This window comes from Brachyhypopomus gauderio, chromosome 17, assembly GCF_052324685.1.
Source record: "Brachyhypopomus gauderio isolate BG-103 chromosome 17, BGAUD_0.2, whole genome shotgun sequence".
NCBI classification, from domain to species: Eukaryota; Metazoa; Chordata; class Actinopteri; order Gymnotiformes; family Hypopomidae; genus Brachyhypopomus; species Brachyhypopomus gauderio.
In genome coordinates this window covers 1,166,083-1,187,785 of record NC_135227.1, presented here as the reverse complement: position 1 = coordinate 1,187,785, position 21,703 = coordinate 1,166,083, and the positions used below count along the sequence as shown (strand labels likewise).

General features: G+C 42.1%; 5 protein-coding genes and 1 pseudogene across 5 annotated transcripts in view; 2 read left to right on the top strand and 4 right to left on the bottom strand.

Annotated features, from left to right (window-relative positions):
* LOC143480533 (uncharacterized) overlaps nt 1-21,703 on the top strand; it is a 214,644-nt gene that overhangs the window by 6,620 nt on the left and 186,321 nt on the right. The gene's annotated exons all lie outside the window — the stretch shown is intronic.
* Nucleotides 1,993-2,304, top strand: LOC143481055 (histone H4). Its single transcript, XM_076978992.1, has one exon. The coding sequence runs from the start codon at nt 1,993-1,995 to the stop codon at nt 2,302-2,304; it is 312 nt and encodes a 103-aa protein (XP_076835107.1).
* On the bottom strand, nt 10,623-11,936 carry LOC143481114 (histone H3). The gene has a single exon (XM_076979060.1). It carries the CDS (start codon nt 11,816-11,818, stop codon nt 11,408-11,410), a length of 411 nt encoding a protein of 136 aa, XP_076835175.1. The 5' UTR covers nt 11,819-11,936; the 3' UTR covers nt 10,623-11,407.
* On the bottom strand, nt 12,355-12,913 carry LOC143481117 (histone H2A-like). The gene has a single exon (XM_076979062.1). The coding sequence runs from the start codon at nt 12,868-12,870 to the stop codon at nt 12,484-12,486; it is 387 nt and encodes a 128-aa protein (XP_076835177.1). The 5' UTR covers nt 12,871-12,913; the 3' UTR covers nt 12,355-12,483.
* On the bottom strand, nt 13,473-14,255 carry LOC143481112 (histone H1 pseudogene; annotated as a pseudogene).
* Nucleotides 17,852-18,260, bottom strand: LOC143481119 (histone H4). Its single transcript, XM_076979064.1, has one exon. The coding sequence runs from the start codon at nt 18,258-18,260 to the stop codon at nt 17,949-17,951; it is 312 nt and encodes a 103-aa protein (XP_076835179.1). The 3' UTR covers nt 17,852-17,948.

Sequence of the window (21,703 nt, the reverse complement as noted above, 5' to 3'; positions counted from 1 at the left end):
CCATGACATCCACACCGCACTGCAAAGAAGAAATGTAAAAAGGTTATATATATATATATGTTATATGTCAGAAAATTTTTTTTCATAATGTATGACCAAAATTCAATAATGTGACATTTATCAACATACCTTCATGATGTTGTAGTCTGTGATCGTGTTTGGTTTCCTTTTGCGCCCTTCGGAGATCGTCACTTGTTTGTGCATTGTGCTGAGAATGCAGACTACCTTGTTTTTTTTCGCAGCGTACGCTGTCAGTATGGAACTTCCTGATGTGTAAACATGTGTGGAGAATTCCTCACGTCCCATGGTGTTTTTTGCTGGAGGAGGAATTTCTCTTCTGATCTTGTTGATTGTCCCAAGCAGAGCTGTGTTGCGTGCTAGTAGTCTGTTGGCCAGAGACAGGGATGTGAAGAAGTTGTCGGTGGTGACGGTTCTGCCCTTGTCCAGATATGGCTCCATGAGTCTCATGACGACATTTTCAGGCAGTCTTTCTCCCTTGGAACGACTGGGGTCCTTTCCCAAATATGGAAGAGCATTGCACATGTACTTGGTCTTCAAATCAGCAGCAATCCAAAACTTTATGCCAAACTTGTCAGGTTTTGTAGCGATGTATTGCAGGAAAGGACAGCACACCTTAGTTGGAAAGAGCTGCTCATCAACGGTGATGTGTTGTCCTGGCGTGTAACACAGAGTGCAGTTACGTACAAAACATTGCCAGATGTCCGAGATTGCAGCAAATCTGTCGCTCCTTACACGTTCTGCACGGGTGTCCTTGTCATCAAAGCGCAAGTAACGCATAATTTCTGTATAGCGGTCACGCGACATCGTGTCCCTGACTGCGGGCACAGCGTACTTCCTAGACCAACAATCGGCCATCGCTCCAACTGGACAGAGTATTGCCCGCAGAAAAAGCACTGCGATGAAAGCCATCAACTCGCTGACAGACAGGTTCCAGCTCTGATCCGCTCTGTGGGCTTCATGGACCGTGCAGTGTGTGATTGTCCTCAGCATATCTATGTCGATCAAACACAGAAAGCTCTGCAACCTGCTTGTGATTCTGCGCTGTATGAGTAAAAGAAATACAACATTACTTACATGCAATTAAAATAGCAGGCACAATTCAGTTTAGTGTTTTTCTTCTATACATCTACAAAAACAGCAAATATAGCTGGCCAAATTCACCTCGGTACTTTTCTTGTATACATCTACGAAAAGAGTTTTACGTTACCTTGGCATGCTCTGTAGGTCCTGCGGTCTCACTGAACGTAAAAGTAGTGTTGTCGTGTCCACGACTGTGTACAATATCTGTCTTTTCCCAGGCGGTTCCATCTTTTGCGTTTATGTTTGTTGCAGGCCTACTGACATCATTAGCAACAGAACGCTTCTTTCGTGGAGGGCTAAGGTTTTCATCATCCGATTGTCCACTCATATCTGTGCCACTTGAAAAAGCCAGATCAGAGTCTTCAGCACTAAAAGAAAGTTCCTCTCCTCCATCGGAATCGCAATCATCCATGGCTTTCAGAAGAGTCAAAGCTTGCAAAGGAGTGCAAATCCTCTTGTGTGCCATCGTAGTGTCCGTGTCTTTCTCGCAGAACAGGAAAAATATACGAAACGATTCACCTGTGTTCGTCTGTCCTTTTTAATCCCAGCTTGGAGAAGACCACACCCCACCCATCTTCGACAGTCTTATTCTTGTGTTTAGCAGTAGTAGTAACAGTAAGAGTTGTAGGACGGCATTTGTCGCGCTTAAACTGCTTGCCTAAACTATCTCATATTGTAAAATTTTACTTTTTGTGACTTAGCGTGGAGTCCTTGTTCCAGTTCATCTAAATGTGGTGCTGGAGGCTTTGGAGGAACGTGGCAATTAGCTCCGCCCCCTCCAGTGCTCCAGTGTCTTCAAGCAGGTCCTGTAGAGAAGTATAACAGAGGCGCGCTGGGTGTTGCAGCTTTATTGTTTCACTTTTCTGTGAGTAGTGAAAGAAACGTTTAGCGATGTCTGGAAGAGGGAAGGGTGGTAAAGGTCTTGGGAAAGGAGGCGCTAAGCGTCATCGCAAGGTTCTCCGTGACAACATCCAGGGCATTACTAAACCAGCCATTCGCCGTCTGGCTCGTCGTGGCGGTGTCAAGCGTATCTCCGGTCTGATTTACGAGGAGACCCGTGGTGTGCTCAAAGTGTTCCTGGAGAACGTTATCAGGGACGCGGTTACCTACACCGAACATGCCAAGAGAAAGACCGTCACCGCTATGGATGTGGTTTATGCTCTGAAACGCCAGGGACGCACTCTGTACGGATTCGGAGGTTAAATGCTCAACTCGACACGAAACCAACGGCTCTTTTAAGAGCCACCTATATACTCATTTAAAGAGCTGTTTCATGCGTTTACTGGTAACCACAAGCGTCAATTACTTAAAACGCGCACAGAGAACGTTTTGTCCGACTTTGCTTTTTGAATGTACTTTTATTAAAATCATGGAAGGGTCAATACACAATCATTGCAAGATTCATAATGTCAAACATACTATTAAAACACAGCATACACATTAAACCATTTCATTTTATAGGCTACATGAACTCTTGTTACTTGTTATTTCCCCATATGATTTCTACACAATTTATCACACAATGTCCGACTTTGCTTTTTACTGAATCTTTATTATTGATTTTCAACAGCTATTCAAAAAAAAAACATGTGGGAATATACACCAATAAACAAAATACACACATACATCCTTTTTTTTTTTTTTTTTCTTTACATTCAATTACTCACTATCAAAAATCCAAAATGTCCCATGGCAGTGTGTTAATTGTCCTTCTATCGACCGTCCGACTTTGTCCGACTTTGCCGTGACCTACAACAATTTTAAAATGCACGTTGTAGTCTCTGAATCCTAAAACATTTAAACGAATGGACATATTGATTGAAGACGCTTTATGACGAAATAATGCAATAATAACCAACGTTATGACCTAACTAGTTTAGAACCTCATCCAAAGAATTTTAGTATAAAATTTTGTAAGCAAAACTAATCAGGAGGTTTTGAGGCTCTATTATAGTTTTTGTTTGAAAATTGAAGGCAGAAATGGCTGGGGCGGGATTAAGAGGTAAACGTTAGGGCTTGTTTAAGAGCCACCCATATACTCATTTAGAGCTGTTTGATGCGTTTACTGGTAACCACAAGCGCCAATTATTTAAACGTGAGTGATCCTACACATATAACATACGCATACACTATATATATATATATGAGTTGACTTGACTAGATATTAGATTATTAGACTCATTTTCTTCACTATAGTGAATGTAAAATTTAGTTCATTGAAAACGAGTGTTATATTGTGAGACGAAAAGTGAATGGAACAAAATAACATTCAAAAAGGTCTTTACGTGGATTTAAATACATACTGTTATCTAAGGGGTGACTAACAACATCGGATGATGTTGTTTTTGAGTATTTTCTTTTTTTTTTTTTTTTTTTTTTTTTTTTTTTGGCCCACCTCCACCCCCCCATCTTTGGAGGACAACTTTGTTTTTATGTACAGATTTAAATGTCAATTATAACAATTCTGTATAATATATAGTGTAGTGATAACAATATATAGTGATAACAATATGCAAAGTGATAATTATTGGGGTTAGGTGGACCAAGAAAAGAGGGGGAGAGAAATAATAAAAAGGGAAAAGACAGTGGTAGGAGAAGAAAGGAGAAGAAAAAGAAAAGAAGAGAAGAAAAAAAACGTAATAGTAAAAAAATAATAATAATAAAATAATAATAATATTAATAAAATAAAACACGCAACCAGCTCAAATGACCACTGCAAAGAAGTACAGAAAGTAAACCAAATACATATAGTACAGATGAGTGCAATGTATGGGTGTGTGTGAGTGTGTGTTTATGTGCAACCTAGAAGTGCAACATAGGATAGATGTATGGAATGTACTTACCAGCAAGGGTGGGTAGCTGCGACAGCATTCCCCCAGAGGCCAGAGGCGGGCGGAGAGAGACCCGGGAACCCCACCCGCCCACGGCCCCCCACAGAGCGGTGGAGTACCAGAGCCGCACTTCCCAGAAACCCTCACCCGCCCGCCCCCGCAGGCGGGAGAGAGAGACCCCGGACAGCGCCCCACCAGTCAAGGAGCGCAGGTCCAGGGGAACCAGAGGGAACAGAGCACCTCCCCCCCAGGATGCCCCCCCCCCCCAGGGGCCAGCGGCAAGACCACGGCGCCACGCGCCCGGAAAGCCACCCACCACCCGGCAGGGCCCACCTCCCGCCGAGGAGCACCCGGCCGCCCCATATCGCCACCGCCCAGGGGAGCGGGCCAACCGCCCCTACGCCGGGGGGCCAAGCCGGACTCCGGAGCCCCAAGGCGCCCCCCCTCTGGAGTGGTGCAGTAGTCTCAGGGGAGCGTCCGGGAGTGAACCGGGCACGACCAGCCCCGACCCAGAACCAGCTGTCTTCACCCACATAACCACACCCACCCTACATTCGCCCCTATACACCCCCACCATGCACACACCCACCCCCACACACACACACACACACACTCAAATTCACCCTCACACCTCCAAACCTAGCCATATGTCCCCTCCCACCAACACGCACTCATTCATCCACCCATTCAGAAACAAGAAGAAAACAAGGACAGAGACACACACTTATCCAGACTAGCACACCCTCTGCGGCAGGGGCAAATGGCTGGACCAGCAAGGACCTGCAGTGGCCCTAGGAAGCCGCCAGCCCAGTCCCGCGCCAGTAACCCCCCCCCCCCGCCCCGGCAGGGAGCAGGAAGCGGGTGAAGGAAGGCCTTCCCACCCCTCCACCCCCAGTGTTGTGTGTAGGTGTTGGTGTATATGCATGTGTCGTAGTGTGTGATACTATGGTGCGGTTAAAATTGAGGGGACAGGTGCTAGGACAAACGTGAGTGCATGTCCACACCGTCCCCTCAAAGGCCCTCAATGTCTAAAGTGCAGTAAAAACTGAAGGACAGACAGTGGTGAGGAGACGGGTGAACCATGGCAGCAGGCCCACCTCGTCAACCTCTGGGTACCTGCCTGTCCCCAGAATCCTAAATGAGCAAGGATGTGTGTGTGTGTGTGTGTGTGGGGGGGGGGGGGGGGGGGGGGGGTGGGTGGGTGGGAATGCTTAGGTCCAGAGGAAAGGGTCCTCTGGAAGAGGAGAGCCAGCTTGCTAGCTGGCTCATTGAGCACCGAACTTCACTGCCCCCCCAGCTCAAGGCAGGGAGCGGTCGACCCGGGGAGACCAGGGCGGCAACCCCCCCCCACCACCACATCCAAGCCCGGATCCACACCACCCCCACCACAGAGAGCAGCCGGTCCGCACATCCACATACACCTAGACACACATTTCTTTCATACACGTATGCACTCACACATTTAACCCATAAATATATACATATATACACATATACATACATACATCCATCCATATATATAGATATATACATACACATACATACATATATACATATATATCTACACATACATATACACCCACACACGCTAGTCCCATATACACCACACCCCTGTGTATGCACCCACAACCATACCAATCGCACAGTGAACAAACGATGACAGACATCAACAGTATTGAGGACATGCTGGTCGGAGTCCGGAACCCTACTTCCCGGCCCACCCCAGACATCCCCATCATCCACCACCCCACTCCCACCACCCAGGCACCTCGGAGCCCCAAGGCCCAGACCCAACGCCCCGACCCAGGCCGACCGACCCACCACCCCCAGCGGCGCAACCGCAGCGGCACAGGTCCCCCCGCACGGGCAGGGCCCCAGCTCGGGGCCGGGGGGCCCCAGGCACCAGGCCCCGGGTCCCGCCACCCGGCCCCACAGGGGAGGCCAGCCACCCCGCCGAGGGCCAGCACCTGCTCCCCCCCACGCCCCGGCCCCACACCCCAGAGCCCAGAGGGAGCGCCACCCAAGCCCCCCCCAACCACCGCCCGCCAGGGCAAGCACATGCCATCCCAGGTCGGCAGCCCCGGCCCCCCCGCCCAGAAAGTGGCCGGCACGAGCAGCCCCCCCGGGGTCGACCCCCAGCCACCAACCGGCCCTCCGGGAGCCGAGGCCCCTGCCAACCACCCCGACTAGCTAATGGAACTGATCAGTGAGGACCAAGGAGAATTAAATTCCTCCAACTGGTCTTTAGAGGAAGCAGACATTCTCTCCAGACAGATGTGATCAAGTAATAAATTTTTGTAATGAGTAATATGCAGGTCCTTTTTCGTTTTCCAATTGATAAGAATGGTTTTCTTGGCGATGCATAGGGCAGTGAGAACTATGTGTGATATGTCTGCCTCTGTATCTAATTCACTGACGTCTCCCAAGATGCACAGTCTGGGGGAAGTTGGGATGCAGCTTTTAAGCCCCGTGGACAATTCTACACATACCTTCTGCCAGAATTCCTTAACAGGCCTACAATCCCATATAGCATGCATATAGTTATCAATTATATTGCCTGTACAGTGGGTGCATATGTTTGATTGTGCTAGGCCCATTTGGAACATCCTTTGTCCTGTATAGTGTGTTCTATGAAGGACTTTGTATTGTATAAGTTGTAAGTTGGGGCTTTTACTTGTTTTGAAGATATTTGTACATATGTCGGTCCAGAAATGTTGATCTGGATTAATAAATAGATCTCGTTCCCATTTGGCTATCGGAAGGGAGATTGAGTCATCTAATTTTAACAATAATTTATACAATTTTGATAATAATTTAGGAGTATATAGATTAAAAAATTCAGTTATCCATGCTGATATTTCTAAGTTCAGTTGATTGCGGTTGAATCTCTGTTGAATGATGGATTTTAATTGTTGATATTCCAGAAATCTACTGTTGTTTATTCCATATTCTGATACAAGTTCCTGGAATGTGACAAAGTTTCCATCTTTAATAACATGTTCTAAATTTTTTATTCCCCTGTCATGCCATGATGAAAAATGTAGTACTTTCTTGTTCTGACAGATGTCTGGATTGTTCCAAATGGGTGTTAGTTTGCATGGGATGAGTGGGGACCGAGTTAATTTAAGGAATTCCCACCAGGCTGTCAGTGAAGTATTTATATTAAGGCTTTTAAAACAGTCCTGACGCTTAATATTAGAGCTAATGTAAGGTAGGTCTGAGAGTTTTATTTTCCTGCAAAATGCTTGTTCTAGGTCCAACCATGGCCTGTCTATTAAGTCGTATTTGACCCATTTTAAAATGTACTGTAATCTATTGGCTAAGAAATATTGATAAAAATTTGGTAATTCTAAGCCACCATTGCGTTTTGGCTTTTGCAAGGTTTTCATACTTATTCTTGATGGCTTGTTTTTCCATAGAAATTTTGAGATGTTTGAATCTAGGGATTTAAACCAAGCAGCAGAGGGTTTATTTGGGATTAATGAGAATAAATAGTTAACTTTGGGTAGAACCATCATTTTAATGGTATTTGAGTATTTTCAAGCTGATTTGAATCGGGTCAAAACTAACCCGCTAACACCAAAGATGTGTGCAGTTTTCTAATACAATACAAGTTAAAGATCTACACCAATCAAGGTTCTGATTCCTATATTTAAATTGAAAGTCCCCATATACTAATTTATTTAGGTTCTTTTAATGTTTTTATTTATTTATTCTGTAAAAACGATATTTAACTGTCTTCCAATTTCTACAGCTCCGAAGCTTACATTATTCCTCATTTTATACATTCACTCAATCTTTGTTACTTCTGTTATTTCCCCAGATAAAGCGTACACACAATTTATCACCCAAAATGTCCGACTTTGCCGTGCACTACTACAATTTGCCACAATTTAAAATGCACGTTGTAGTCTCTGAATCCTAAAACACGTCTTATAAAATAAATGGAGACGCTTTATGACAAAATAATGCAATGAAACTGCATTATTGAAACTCTAATGGTAAATAATTTTATGACGTTATGACATTATTTAACATTCTATGTCTGTTCTAATTATTTCAAGTCTTGACATCTTATTTACTTTATTACATTACTTTGTCTATTTTAATAAATTGTCATTTTATTATTTTATTTTATTATGTATGTTTCCTTTTTTTAGGTTCTTTTAATGGTTTTATTTATTTATTCTGTAAAGCACTTTGAGTATAAATGAAAGGTGCTATTCAAATAAAGATTATTATTACGTTTGTAATGATAATCAAAGTAATGACCTAGCTAGTTTGAACCTCATCCAAAGTATTTTAGTATAATAAAATGATAAACTAGATATTCCTTGTGCAAGCAGAACTAAAGAGGAGGTTTTGAAGCTCTATCATAATTTTCGTTTCAAAGTTGAAGGCAGAAATGGCTGGGGCGGGAGTTAAATGTGTTTAAATGTGTGCTGTATTTTTGTCAATTGTGATTTTTACACCACAATCGAAATTTGCCATCCGCTTTCAACCCATCTGTGCAGTTAGAACACACACACACTAGTGATTATTAGGGGGCTGTGGATCACACGTGCCCAGAGCGGTGGGCAGACCTAGCCCGGCGCCCAGGGAGCAGTTGGGGTTAGGTGCCTTGCTCAAGGGCACCTCAGTCATGGCCTCAGGTCTGGGAATCGAACCCACGACCCTCCAGTCACAAAACCAGTTCCCTACCACCAGGCCATGACTACGTTTTCTTTTTCAGTATCTCAGCTTGAGTATATGTGCGTGTGTGTTCAAATACACCTGTATGTTGACGTGTGAGAAATAGTGTGAGAGTATATTTAATATACTACAGGTGGAGAGTTGTAACACCATGAATTCCACCGATCATGGATCAGATATGAGTCATATGATCATTCCAGTATTTACCCAATTCCTCCCTGATCCCATATGGTGAATATCGGAAACAGGCACATGCAGATTCCATTTAGAAAAAACTGATTTCGAGGTAAGAAAGTAAATTTCTGAATCAAGACTTTATTATTTTGTTTAGTACTTATACTATTGCAGAAACAAAACTATGTGACTTCTATTACATTAAACTAGTTTCTCAGGTAAATTGTGATGCATTTTGCCTTGTTAAGTTCAAATCCCCTTGCTAAAACAGCTAGCTAAACAATGGCAGACAGGGGTGGGGTGTGTTGTAACACAGCTTTTTAAAGTGTTATAACCATCACCTTACTAAGAAAACATTCTTGATTTTAATAATTTTACAGAATGCCTAGGTAGAGAAAAAGAAAGACTGACAGTGGTGAGCCTGCAAATGTTTAAAAAAAAACAAACATCTTATGAGGTCACAAAGAAGGGCAAGTCAGTCAGATCAGTTGTGAAGGCACATAGTATCTGTGATATAACACACACACACACACACACACACACACACACACACACACACACACACACACACACACACACACACATACACACACACACACACACATTGACATTGCTTATTATTTGACCTCCATGTTCTTTACACAGGTACAATGTATTAGAGTGTTCATTAAGCATAATGAACCTATATTGTTAAATAAGTTTGTTCTATTACACTAATTTACACACACACTTGAACAAAGCCAAGTGGATATGAGTTATGGTCAGTCACAGAGAGAGAGATATTGTTCTGGATTGTTCTTTCGTTATTTTATTTCAAAAACCTCTTTTTGAAGCATATTGCATGGTGTGGCCTCTGTTGTTGCTTGTTTTGTCTAATTGTTACAATTTACCCCAGCATGTGTTGTAACCTACCCTGGTATTGGGGTAGATTGTAACAAAGGAACACAATGTATTCAACTCACGAGGGCAGTGCTATTTGAATTGAGTTGCCATTTGTAGTAAACACATGTGTGTACTTTGTATAAAAGTTTGAGAACTCTAGCTTAAAAATTGAGTTACAAGTTCTGAAGCAAAAAGTGTTACAACCATACCCGCTCTCCCCCTATTATATATATTTATAATATAAACATTGTTACATTTCATTAGTACCTATTAATATTCTATTAATAATAACACAGCCTTTTAAAGTGTTACAAGCATCACCTTACTAAGAAAACATTCTTGATTTTAATAATTTTACAGAATTCCTAGGCAGTGGAACAGAAAGACTGACAGTGGTGTGCCTGCCAATGTTTTTTTAAAAAGCATCTGATGAGGTCACAAAGAAGGGCAAGTCAGTCAGATCAGTTGCACATCAAATCATCTTGCACACTATTATGTTGTAATGTCCATTGCCCACATTGACATGATTTCCATTTGTTACATTTCATTAGTTGTAAATTCTTTGTACAGCCCTCCATAACTTATAGAATCACAGCATATAAAATCCATTACTCCTTATTTTTTAAATAGAACTTCAAAATGTTCTTAGATGTTTTTTTTAACATAGAATGAAATATAATAAGGCAATAATGTTAGCAGTTTTCAAACACATCAATTCAAAGTACTGAACAAAATACAGAAGGTGAGGGGTAAACAAATGAGAAGGCCTCCCAGTATTATTCTAATGGATTTAGTGTTATTGCCAAGAGTTCAGCTGTCTGCTAGCTTGTGGATAATAACTTTTCAGCATTTTTTTTTCTGTCATATCTTGGTTTCTCAGATTTCATGTATACATTTGCTGACATGGACACACACAAAACATACTAACAGTGATAATTAATATTACAAAATAATTTTCACTTTAATTCTTATTCTTTCTACCGTGGTTCTGTAGAACCAACTATTGCTTCTGACATCTCTGATTCAATGGGTCATTTATGAATGGTTAGGAATGTTATTGTGTTCATTTGTTGTCGTCTTCCTTCTTTATCAAAACCCAATTCACACACTAAATTCACAAAACCTCTGACTCTTCCTGCAGAACCAAACTATTGCCTCAAAACAGTGCCTCAAATGCAGTGCTCAAAACTAAAAAATGTTGTCAATCAGGCCTTGAATCAAACAAAATGAAAAAACAAGCAAAAACATTTATTGTCCACAAAAGAAAATGCTGTTCACTGTAAAAACAAAACTCTTGTTTTACAAAGATGAATAATTATGTATTGTGCAATATATAGATCATATTGAACCAAGGCTACCCTGTACAGTTGCTTCTTGTGAATTTTGTTGCGTATCAGGACTCGATCACTGGTGTCTATGGTGAATCTACTGTATGTTGGAAATGACACCAAGGACACATTTTAAATTGAAGGGCTCATCTCATCCTGCTTACCAGATTTGTTGCCTACACACTTGTGTTTTTATTGCTTGATCTCAGTGCAGCATCTCACAGCAGATATCACATTTTACTAGATAGATGTGAAAACAGCAATTTCATGGTTTAAGTCTTATTTAGCACCAGAGAACCATTCCTCTGCTGAGTGAACTTGCTCATTTTGCAGTGAAACAATTAGGTGGCTCTTAAAAGAGCCTTTGTGTTTTTGGGGCTTTTACTCCGAGCGCTCAGTTTAAGCACGCTCTCCGCGAATCCGACGGGCCAGCTGGATGTCTTTGGGCATGATGGTGACTCTCTTGGCGTGGATGGCGCACAAGTTAGTGTCCTCGAACAGACCAACCAGGTATGCCTCACTAGCCTCCTGCAAGGCCATGACAGCAGAGCTCTGGAAGCGGAGATCGGTCTTGAAGTCTTGAGCGATTTCTCTCACCAGGCGCTGGAAAGGCAGCTTACGGATCAGCAGCTCAGTAGATTTCTGATAACGACGAATCTCCCTCAGAGCGACAGTACCGGGCCTGTAACGATGAGGCTTCTTCACGCCGCCAGTGGCCGGCGCGCTCTTGCGAGCAGCCTTAGTGGCGAGCTGCTTCCTCGGGGCTTTGCCACCGGTGGATTTACGGGCGGTCTGCTTGGTTCGTGCCATAGTGACAAAAATCGACTGTTCACCAACAAAAAGAAACGAGAATAGGAACCTAGTAAGGCGACATCCTTTTTAAGCCCTAACGACGACCAGCGCTCATTGGGCGTCTTCAACACGAAGACCATCCATTGGACAATCAAGTGTGCGTCACCGCTCGACAATTGGCCCGTACTCTAGAGCGCGCACATTAAAAAAACGCCTACTTTTCAGGCGGGTTCACGGCAAGACTTTGTTTGAATTTTTCTGCCCATAATGCACCGTAATCAGTCTCTTTAATTCGCATACAATCTGCTTAAAAACAGACTCTGCAGGTATAACACTGTTATTTTATGTCTCTGGTACCATATAATCCTACATTTCTCACCTGCAAACACTGCTGGCTTTCATTAGTTGCCAGCAGCTTATGCTTACTGTCCTATATTCTGTTCATAGGAGCAACATCATGTCTGTCTTTATGCACACGTATAATTTCATGTGTGCATATGCAACATTACTGAGTGATTGTGCGCATTTAAACGAAGTGTGCGAATGCTTAGACGTGAAACAGCAGCATCAAATAATGACACAAGAGCGCAGACTAAAATCTGCATGAATGAAAAGTTGCACTTCATAAGTCGATGTGTGTGGCTCTTAAAAGAGCCGTTGGATTCTGAAAACAGAAGGGAAATTTACTTGGATTTAACGGTCTTCTCGGTCTTTTTGGGCAGCAAAACAGCCTGAATGTTGGGCAGCACGCCACCCTGAGCGATGGTCACTCCTCCCAACAGCTTGTTCAACTCCTCGTCGTTACGCACGGCGAGCTGCAGGTGACGAGGAATGATACGAGTCTTCTTGTTGTCGCGGGCGGCGTTGCCTGCCAACTCGAGAATCTCAGCAGTTAGATACTCCAACACGGCAGCCAAGTAGACGGGAGCACCGGCACCGACGCGCTCGGCGTAGTTACCCTTGCGCAAAAGCCTGTGTACACGGCCCACAGGAAACTGCAGTCCGGCGCGAGACGAACGAGTCTTGGCCTTGGCCCTAGCCTTACCACCGGTCTTGCCTCTGCCACTCATAATGTCAACCACAGCGTCGTGTAAGCAAAGATGAAATAATCACGCCTGCGCTAAGTGCGCTGGAGATATAAGCTAAATAAGCTGCTCTCCTATTGGCTTAAAGAAGGCATGACGAATAACCAACCCGAAGCGGTCGACATCCAAAGCCAGCCTCCATCTCTTTCCCCTGCAACACTCCATGTGGCACGTCTTTTCTTGATGTCCTTCGTATATGCATTTCAATATTGAATAAAGTTTTAGAAATCTTCTAAGCTATTCAGGGTACACGCATATGTATGACAAGGACAGGAGAGATTGGCAAATTTAAAAATATAGCATACAATAGAATATTACTGTGTACATGTCCATATGTTGAATGAGATGCAAAATGTTTTACGCGCGTTTACTCTACAAAACTCCCTCTCGTAATAACGTTTTTCTATATGTATGCACTTCAATTTAATGTAGAAATGTACTCAAGTTATTCAAGCTACGTACATGTATGACAAGGAGAGGAGAGCTGGGCAGACTAATGTATTCATAGCATACAATAAAATCTTATTATATACAATATTTCTGTGAATAATGAAATGCAACATGTTTACTATGGATACAGTAAGAAAAACTGATTTTCGTTGGACCCTAATGAGTTTAAAGAAAAGCGCTTTTTAGAAGAAAAGGTGGGTGGCTCTTAAAAGAGCCTTTTGGGGAGACCAAGACATGAAAACATGCACGTTTACTTCTTCTTGGGGGCTGCTTTTTTCGCCTTTGCTGCTTTTGGCTTGGCGGTCTTGGGCTTCGCAACCTTTGCCTTCTTGGGGCTCTTGGCTGCTTTCTTCGGAGCGGCCGGCTTCTTCGCTTTCTTGGGACTCTTGGTAGCTTTGGCGGCAGCGGGCTTCTTCGCCTTCTTGGGCGACTTCTTTGCAGCGGCGGCGGGCTTCTTTGCCGCGACCTTCTTGGGCTTTTTAGCCGCGGCAGGCTTCTTAACGGGGGACTTTTTCGCCTTAGGCGCGGCTTTCTTGGCGGGCTTCTTCTTAGTTTCCGCTTGCTTGTTGATCTTAAACGAGCCAGACGCTCCGGTGCCTTTGGTCTGCACCAAAGTCCCTTTCGTCACCAGGCTCTTGATGGCGAGCTTGACGCGAGAGTTGTTCTTCTCCACGTCGTAACCGCCAGCAGCCAAAGCTTTCTTCAGCGCGGCGAGAGACACGCCGCTCCGTTCTTTGGAAGCAGAAACAGCTTTAACGATAAGCTCACCGACGCTGGGTCCCGCTTTCTTGGGTCTAGCGGCAGCTTTCTTCTTGGGCGCTTTAGCCGGCGCGGCAGCGGTTGAGGCTGGAGCCACTTCTGCCATCCTTGAATTTTCTAAGAGAAACAAACACTGAACGAACTGATCTGTGACTGTGAACCTCCCTCCTCGCGACGGACTGTGGTCTTAAAATACACATGAGGACGGTGTAGACTCAACTCGCCCGACACTGCGTGCCTGTGCTTCCGTGAGTAGATGGCACTTGTGTTTTCTCACGACAAATCTCGACCTAAATATGCATCCAAACACTATTTGCAGTGCATCAAAAAACGCGAATGGCAAGAGAAGGCTCTCTCGTTTATTTGCGTGCCAGGGAAGCCCATGCAGTTCCGGGTCGTTTTGCACAACTGCCACAAAAACGCAACCTGCGACTGTCGCACCTAAGAAGACATGCTGTGTTTTGTGTGATGTGTGGGGTGAAATTGACAGAAATGAAGGAGTAGGTCTAACAGCTCATAGTGTGTGCTATGAAGGAGAGTCTGAGTAAAGGCATGGAGGTGTTTTGAACGTGGCAATGGTGTGTTTATTAGTTAAAAAATCCCTTGTGTAGGTGTAACTAAAACACAAGCATGGGGTGCAGGAGGCCGTGGCCATATGTACAAATACTATGAGATAATAGTGGTGGTCTCAAGAATCAGGAAAAATTAAACTTATGAACAGATATGTTTAAAAAAATAAGAGTAAGAACTAATGGAAAAGTAAATGTTTATCTGTCAAATGTGTAAACTTGTGGAACAGTTGTGACAAGGACATAAAAATCTGCAGTTCACTTGTCAAATTTGAAAAACATGCTTAAAAATAAGGTAATAGATACTTATAATAAAGATAAATAATTTTATATATGTATAACTTGATATTGATTTTTAATAGTAATGTATGATTGTTCTGTAGATGAGCAAAGTTTATTATTAATAACATAATTGGAAAAATATATATTTGATTAAAAAGGGTAGTCAATATAAGTTAATGCTTCAAACTACATTTTTCGATTATCATTATTTTCACCATTATAATTTATTAAATATTATTATTTTACTTTTTAAATTATGTTTTCTTCAATTTGTCTGTATGTTTCCTTTTGTATTTTGTAGTGTTCTTACAATTGCTGTTGTGTTTGAAAAGTGCTATTCATATTTATAGTATGTATTATTATAAATACATATATTTCCTAAAATTTACTAGATGTAAATTACAAATAATTCCATATGCATTTCAAAGGCTTCAGTCAAAACACCATTAACATTAACCTGTACCTTTGATTTGGCATAACATTTTTATCATTAACCAGTGCTTCTGGTACTCTAAATTACTCCATAACCTTTCATATATGTTCCTTTTGCACAAGACCAAAACCTTTCGTTTGGTCCAAGCCCACAATAAAGTAGTTTTTCTCTTCTCCTTCACACAACAGATGCTTTAATGTACACAAGTTATCCCTCATATGATGACCCCTAATTGCACACGTCTGTTCCTTGCCAATTATATTGGGTAATATTATTGCAAACCTGTTTACAATTCTGTATTACCACTCCCAGAATGTGGACATATGTGGGCAAAGAATATTAATTATTATAATTATATATAATAGGGGAAGACTGGGTTTGCTTGTAACACTTTTTGCTTCTGAACCTTTATCTCACTGAATTCTTGAGCTAGACTTCTCAAACTTTTATACAAAGTACACACATTTGTTTACTACAAATGGCACCAATTCAAAACTCAATTCAAATATCACAATAGACAAAAGAAGCAACAACAGAGGCCACACCATGCAATATGCTTCAAAAAGTAAACAAAATAATGAAAGAACAACCCAGAACAATGTCTCTCTCTCTGTGACTGACCATAACTTATATCCACTTTCTGTTTTGTTTGAGTGTGTGTAAATTAGTGTACTAGAACAAACTTATTCAAAAATATGTATGTACCTGTGTAAAGAACATGTATGTCAAATAATAAACAATGTCAATGTGTGTGTGTGTGTTATATGGCAGATACTATGTGCCTTCACAACTGATCTGACTGACTTGCCCTTCTTTGTGACCTCATCAGATGCTTTAAGAAAAAACATTTGTCTTTTATGTCAGTCTTTCTTTTACACTGCCTAGGCATTCTGTAAAATAATTAAATTCAATAATGTTTTCTTAGTTGTATGTAAGGTGATGGTTGTAACACTTTTAAAAGCTGTGTTACAACCCACCCCACCCCTGTCAGCCATTGTTTAGCTAGCTGTTTTAGCAAGGGGATTTGAACTTAACAAGGCAAAATGCATCACAATTTACCTACTACAATTAATGTAATAGTTCAATGTAATATAATTCTTATACTATTGCAGATAAACCACAAGTACTAAACTAAATTTGACATTTTATTTGTAACATTCTCTAAACGTGAGTTTTCAATGGAGAAACGCAGCCAACTGATAAAATCCATATCCAATATTAACTATATACAGTCATTGTTAAGTCCTTCAGTTAACTTCTGTTTACCCTCCACTGTCTGCAGGCCTTGTTGCATATATTTTGCAATTAGTAAATCAATATAGGTCTACAGATTTGCAAACTCTACCTTAATTATTTGTATGTGGTCGTCCTCACGTTATCTTTCATTGATTTGGGCTAAAGCGATTAGTTTATCAGGTGACCAGTCGGCTAAAAATGCTTAGTAGTTTGGTGCTGTATGAGACATTTTACTGCACAAGAAGATGATTTCACGTTGGGCTTAGAGGGCAAACGGTACGATTTGACTTGATGTGTATGTGACCTGGCTGGTGGGGCACGGGAGAAGTCTATCTGTGACCGTGTGTGCTGTGCTGAAGACGCTTCCTTCACCTCGCTGAACTGAAATGCTGCTGCAGCCTGCAGCGCATCTGGTGTTAAAGGAAGAGAGAGGTCGGGTGTGTGCGAGGTGGTGGCTCATTTCAGGGCATTGTTTTTTAATCGCTCAGAGTTTCAAAAGATCATTTCAAACCGACCTCAGTAAAATCATAATAATAATAAAAAAAAATAATAAAAAAAAACAATAAAAAACCCCCCGAAGTTTCAAAAGGGCACTTTGGTTGATAAAGGGCAGAGTTGGTGGTGCTTTAGCACCACCTGATGTCTATGTATTTAAATGCACGTAAAGACCTTTTTCAATGTTATTTTGTTCCATTCACTTTCTCACAATATAACACTGGTTTTAAATGAACAAAATTTTACATTCACCATAGTGAGGAAAATGAGTCTATTAATCTAATATCTAGTCAAGTCAACTCAAATTTATATATATATAGTGTATACGTATGTTATATGTGCAGGATCACTCACGTTTAAATAATTGGCACTTGTGGTTACTAGTTAGGTCATAACGTTGTTTTTTATAAAGCGTCTCCATTTATTTAATATGTCCATGTATTTAAATGTTTTAGGATTCAGAGACTACAACGTGCATTTTAAAACTGTTGTAGTACACGGCAACGTCGGACATTGTGTGTGATAAATGGTGTAGAAATTATCTGGGGGTTCATGTAACAGTAAACAAGTAAGAGTTCATGTAGCCTATAAAATGAAATAAAGCGTATGCTGTCTTAATATTGTAATGTTTGACATTATGGATTTTGCAATGATTGTGTATGGACCCTTCCATAATTTTAATAAAAGTACATTCAAAAAGCAAAGTCGGACAAAACGTTCTCTGTGCGCGTTTTAAGTAATTGACGCTTGTGGTTACCAGTAAACGCATGAAACAGCTCTTTAAATGAGTATATGGGTGGCTCTTAAAAGAGCCGTTGGTTTCGTGTCGAGTTGAGCGTTTAACCTCCGAATCCGTACAGAGTGCGTCCCTGGCGTTTCAGAGCATAAACCACATCCATAGCGGTGACGGTCTTTCTCTTGGCGTGTTCGGTGTAGGTAACAGCGTCCCTGATAACGTTCTCCAGGAACACTTTGAGCACACCACGGGTCTCCTCGTAAATCAGACCGGAGATACGCTTGACACCGCCACGACGAGCCAGACGGCGAATTGCGGGTTTAGTAATGCCCTGGATGTTGTCACGGAGAACCTTGCGATGACGCTTAGCGCCTCCTTTCCCAAGACCTTTACCACCCTTACCTCTTCCAGACATCGCTAAACGTTTCTTTCACTACTCACAGAAAAGCGAAACAATAAAGCTGCAACACCCAGCGCGCCTCTGTTATACTTCTCTACAGGACCTGCTTGAAGACACTGGAGCACTGGAGGAGGCGGAGCTAAATGCCACGTTACTCCAAAGCCTCCAGCACCACATTTATGGCGCATTTCCACTAGGGCCTGCTTGGCGCGGTACGGTTCGATACGGGTCGATTCGTAACGGAACGGTACGGTCGCGTTGTGTTTCCATTACAATGGTGGACCACCACAATGTGGGTGGAGTCGCTGTTGGCGCGCGGGTTGTAGTGTCGTAACATCATTTGTATACGACCACAACACCGGTCGATGCTCCTTAACACATTGCATTATTGTATCTTATTTATTTTTATCTTCATTATTGTATGTGGTTGCTCTAATTATTGATAATAATTTGGTATTACTCAAACAGGCTGAACACACCCTGCATAAAAAGCATCAGTCATACAATCAAATGAAATCACTTTATTATGAAATATAGATATTTAAAGTACAACATATGTAAATAATATAGTTATAGTTAAAAAAAGTGCAAAAAGCAAATATATACGTATAGCTACAAGCAACATTTTGTGTGCTTTTACTGGCGTCTGTCTCGCATGGTGTTCACAAGTTCGCCAAGCACCCCAAGGAAAGCCCGGTTGAAGGAAACATTTTCCGCCAACTCCGCTCGCCTCGTCAGTGGAAGGGAAATCTTGAACGTAAAAAATAACAAATATTAAACACAAGCATTCCCGTGAAAGCAACAACAATATAGCGTAACTGCACAAACTGTGTAGCACGTCATCGCTGCTGATGCTTTGTTTATGGCTACAGCTAACTAGCAACTAGCAAGGCTAAGAGCTAGCTATTGTACAGTAGTGACTGTGGTGGTAACATTAACTACAAACACAGCTCTAAATTCCTGCGTTCACAATAGATGCGTTCATATTACGTTCATATTACATCTTTTTTACGAGCCTAGTAGTAAAACTGAAATCACAATACACTCACCATTCTCCGTGGCCTCCAGCACTGACATTGCCGTGTCTGTCCAGCTCTTTCTCTTCCGTTACTGGCTGGCCGGTGACCGTATATGACATCCATTTGCTGGAACCATTTCCAGTCTTTGCGGTTTGCTCCGCTGCGTCCGTTATGGTCCTTCACCGCCCGGTAATCGCGTTAAGCTTTTTTAGCTTGGACCGACCGGCACTGCTGAACGGACCGCTGGTAGCCATGAGTGGCCATTAGCGCGGAAACCTCGCTAAAAACCTTTACATTTCTAGTGGCCCCGTCCAGTTCGCCCTGGATTTTTTGATCGCTGATTATTAACAGAAAGGTTTGTACGTCGGCGTTTGACCAAGGAACAGACTTCGCTCCTTGGGTTTTAACACTGGAACTCCTGAGATTTCAAGGTTCTGAGGACATCACCCCTCCTTCTCCTGCCCAATTAGCAGGACCATACATATGTTAATTTCAGAGCAAGACAGGAGCAGAAAGACAGGCAGGAGCTCTGTGGCAGGAGCTCTGTGGTGCACCAGGTCTAGTCTGTGTGCAGTCTGTGTGCACCAGGTCTAGTTTGTAGTCTAAAATAAATAAATAAAGTTTAGCCCTGTTTCGGCGTTATGTGTGAAGCGCTACATATTGACATAAGTATTATTTAGAGCGGTGAACCATTATCATTAGCGTGGTATTGGCGTTATGTATGAAGCAAGCGTCTCAGATTTTCTTGTGCATGCACTTCAATAGCGCCACACATTTACATGGCTGAACCAACCATTATCACGGGTCCATATTGTTCCCGTGAAACACATTATCATTAGCGTGGTATTGGCGTTATGTATGAAGCAAACGTCCCAGATTTTCTTGTGTATGCACTTCAATAGCGCCACACATTTACATGGCTGAACCAACCATTATCACGGGTTCATATTGTTCCCGTGAAACACATTATCATTAGCGTGGTATTGGCGTTATGTATGAAGCAAGCGTCCCAGATTTTCTTGTGTATGCACTTCAATAGCAGCAACAAAGTAATAAAGGTATAGTAAAGTAATATTTATTTGTACATTTACTTATTTTTACTCATACAGCATAGTAACATAATATTTTTTTGCAGTGTTTATGCTTGTGTTTGACTGATATTTCGTTTGTGTAAATAAGATATTTCGTTCATGTAAATAACTTAGCGTCATTTATTTATTTTTACTCATACAGCATAGTAATATAATATTTTTTGCAGTGTTTATGCTTGTGTTTGACTGATATTTCGTTCGTGTAAATAAGATATTTCGTTTGTGTAAATAACTTAGCGTCATTTATTTATTTTTACTCATACAGCATAGTAATATAATATTTTTTGCAGTGTTTATGCTTGTGTTTGACTGATATTTCGTTTGTGTAAATAAGATATTTCGTTTGTGTAAATAACTTAGCGTCATTTATTTATTTTTACTCATACAGCATAGTAATATAATATTTTTTGCAGTGTTTATGCTTGTGTTTGACTGATATTCACGGATTGCCGTGAACCATTATCACGGGTCCAATCAACTTTTATTGTTCCCGTGTATGCAGGGGATTAGCCCGGTTTCGGTTTCGGCGTTATGTGTGAAGCGCCACCTATTACAATAAAGTATAATTAGTATGCGCTGTTGTGGGTGTGTTCTTCAGAGTCATGATAAAAGCTGAAACCCAAAGGCAGGCGACTTACATTTTCACTACTATCCTGTGTGGAGACGACGCAAAACACCATGGCAAGACAGAGGACGTTCACCGGTCAAGAAGTTGCGGCTTTGCTGACCAACGAGGACTGCTGTGAGTCCGATGCGGGAGAAGGACCCTCCTGTTTTTTGACCAGCGATTCATCCGATGAAGAAAGAAGCAGTACATCGGATGAGGTACAACAGAGCCCTCCAAGGAAGAGACGGACACAGGCTGACACCACACCTGCACCAACCGTACGGGCAAAAGATGGAACTGTTTGGGAGAAGGTTGGCATCGCACGCTCTCGTGTCAGCAGCTGTTCGCCTAATTCAACATTTGTTGAGCCGTCCGGGCCTACAGAGCATGCAAAGGTATAGTAACTTCATATTTCTTTCCAGTGTTTCTGCTTGTGTTTGAATGATATTTAGTACGTGTAATTTACCTAGCGTCATTTGTTTACTTTTACTAATACAGCGTAGGATCACAAGCAGACTGCAGAGTTTTCTGTGTTTGCTCGACATGGAGATGCTGCGAATCATCACAGACTGCACTGTCCATGAAGCCCGCAGAACAGACAGCAGCTGGAGTTTGTCGGTCAGCGAGTTTATGGCATTCGTAGCAATCCTATTTCTACGAGCAGTCCTCTGTCCAGTTGGAGCGATGTCGGACTGTTGGTCGGCAATGTTCGCTGTGCCTTCGATCCAGGAGACAATGGCA

Coding starts and splice junctions, on each gene's coding strand:
- LOC143481055 (XM_076978992.1), top strand. CDS start 1,993: ATGTCTGGAAGAGGGAAGGGTGGTAAAGGTCTTGGGAAAGGAGGCGCT.
- LOC143481114 (XM_076979060.1), bottom strand. CDS start 11,818: ATGGCACGAACCAAGCAGACCGCCCGTAAATCCACCGGTGGCAAAGCC.
- LOC143481117 (XM_076979062.1), bottom strand. CDS start 12,870: ATGAGTGGCAGAGGCAAGACCGGTGGTAAGGCTAGGGCCAAGGCCAAG.
- LOC143481119 (XM_076979064.1), bottom strand. CDS start 18,260: ATGTCTGGAAGAGGTAAGGGTGGTAAAGGTCTTGGGAAAGGAGGCGCT.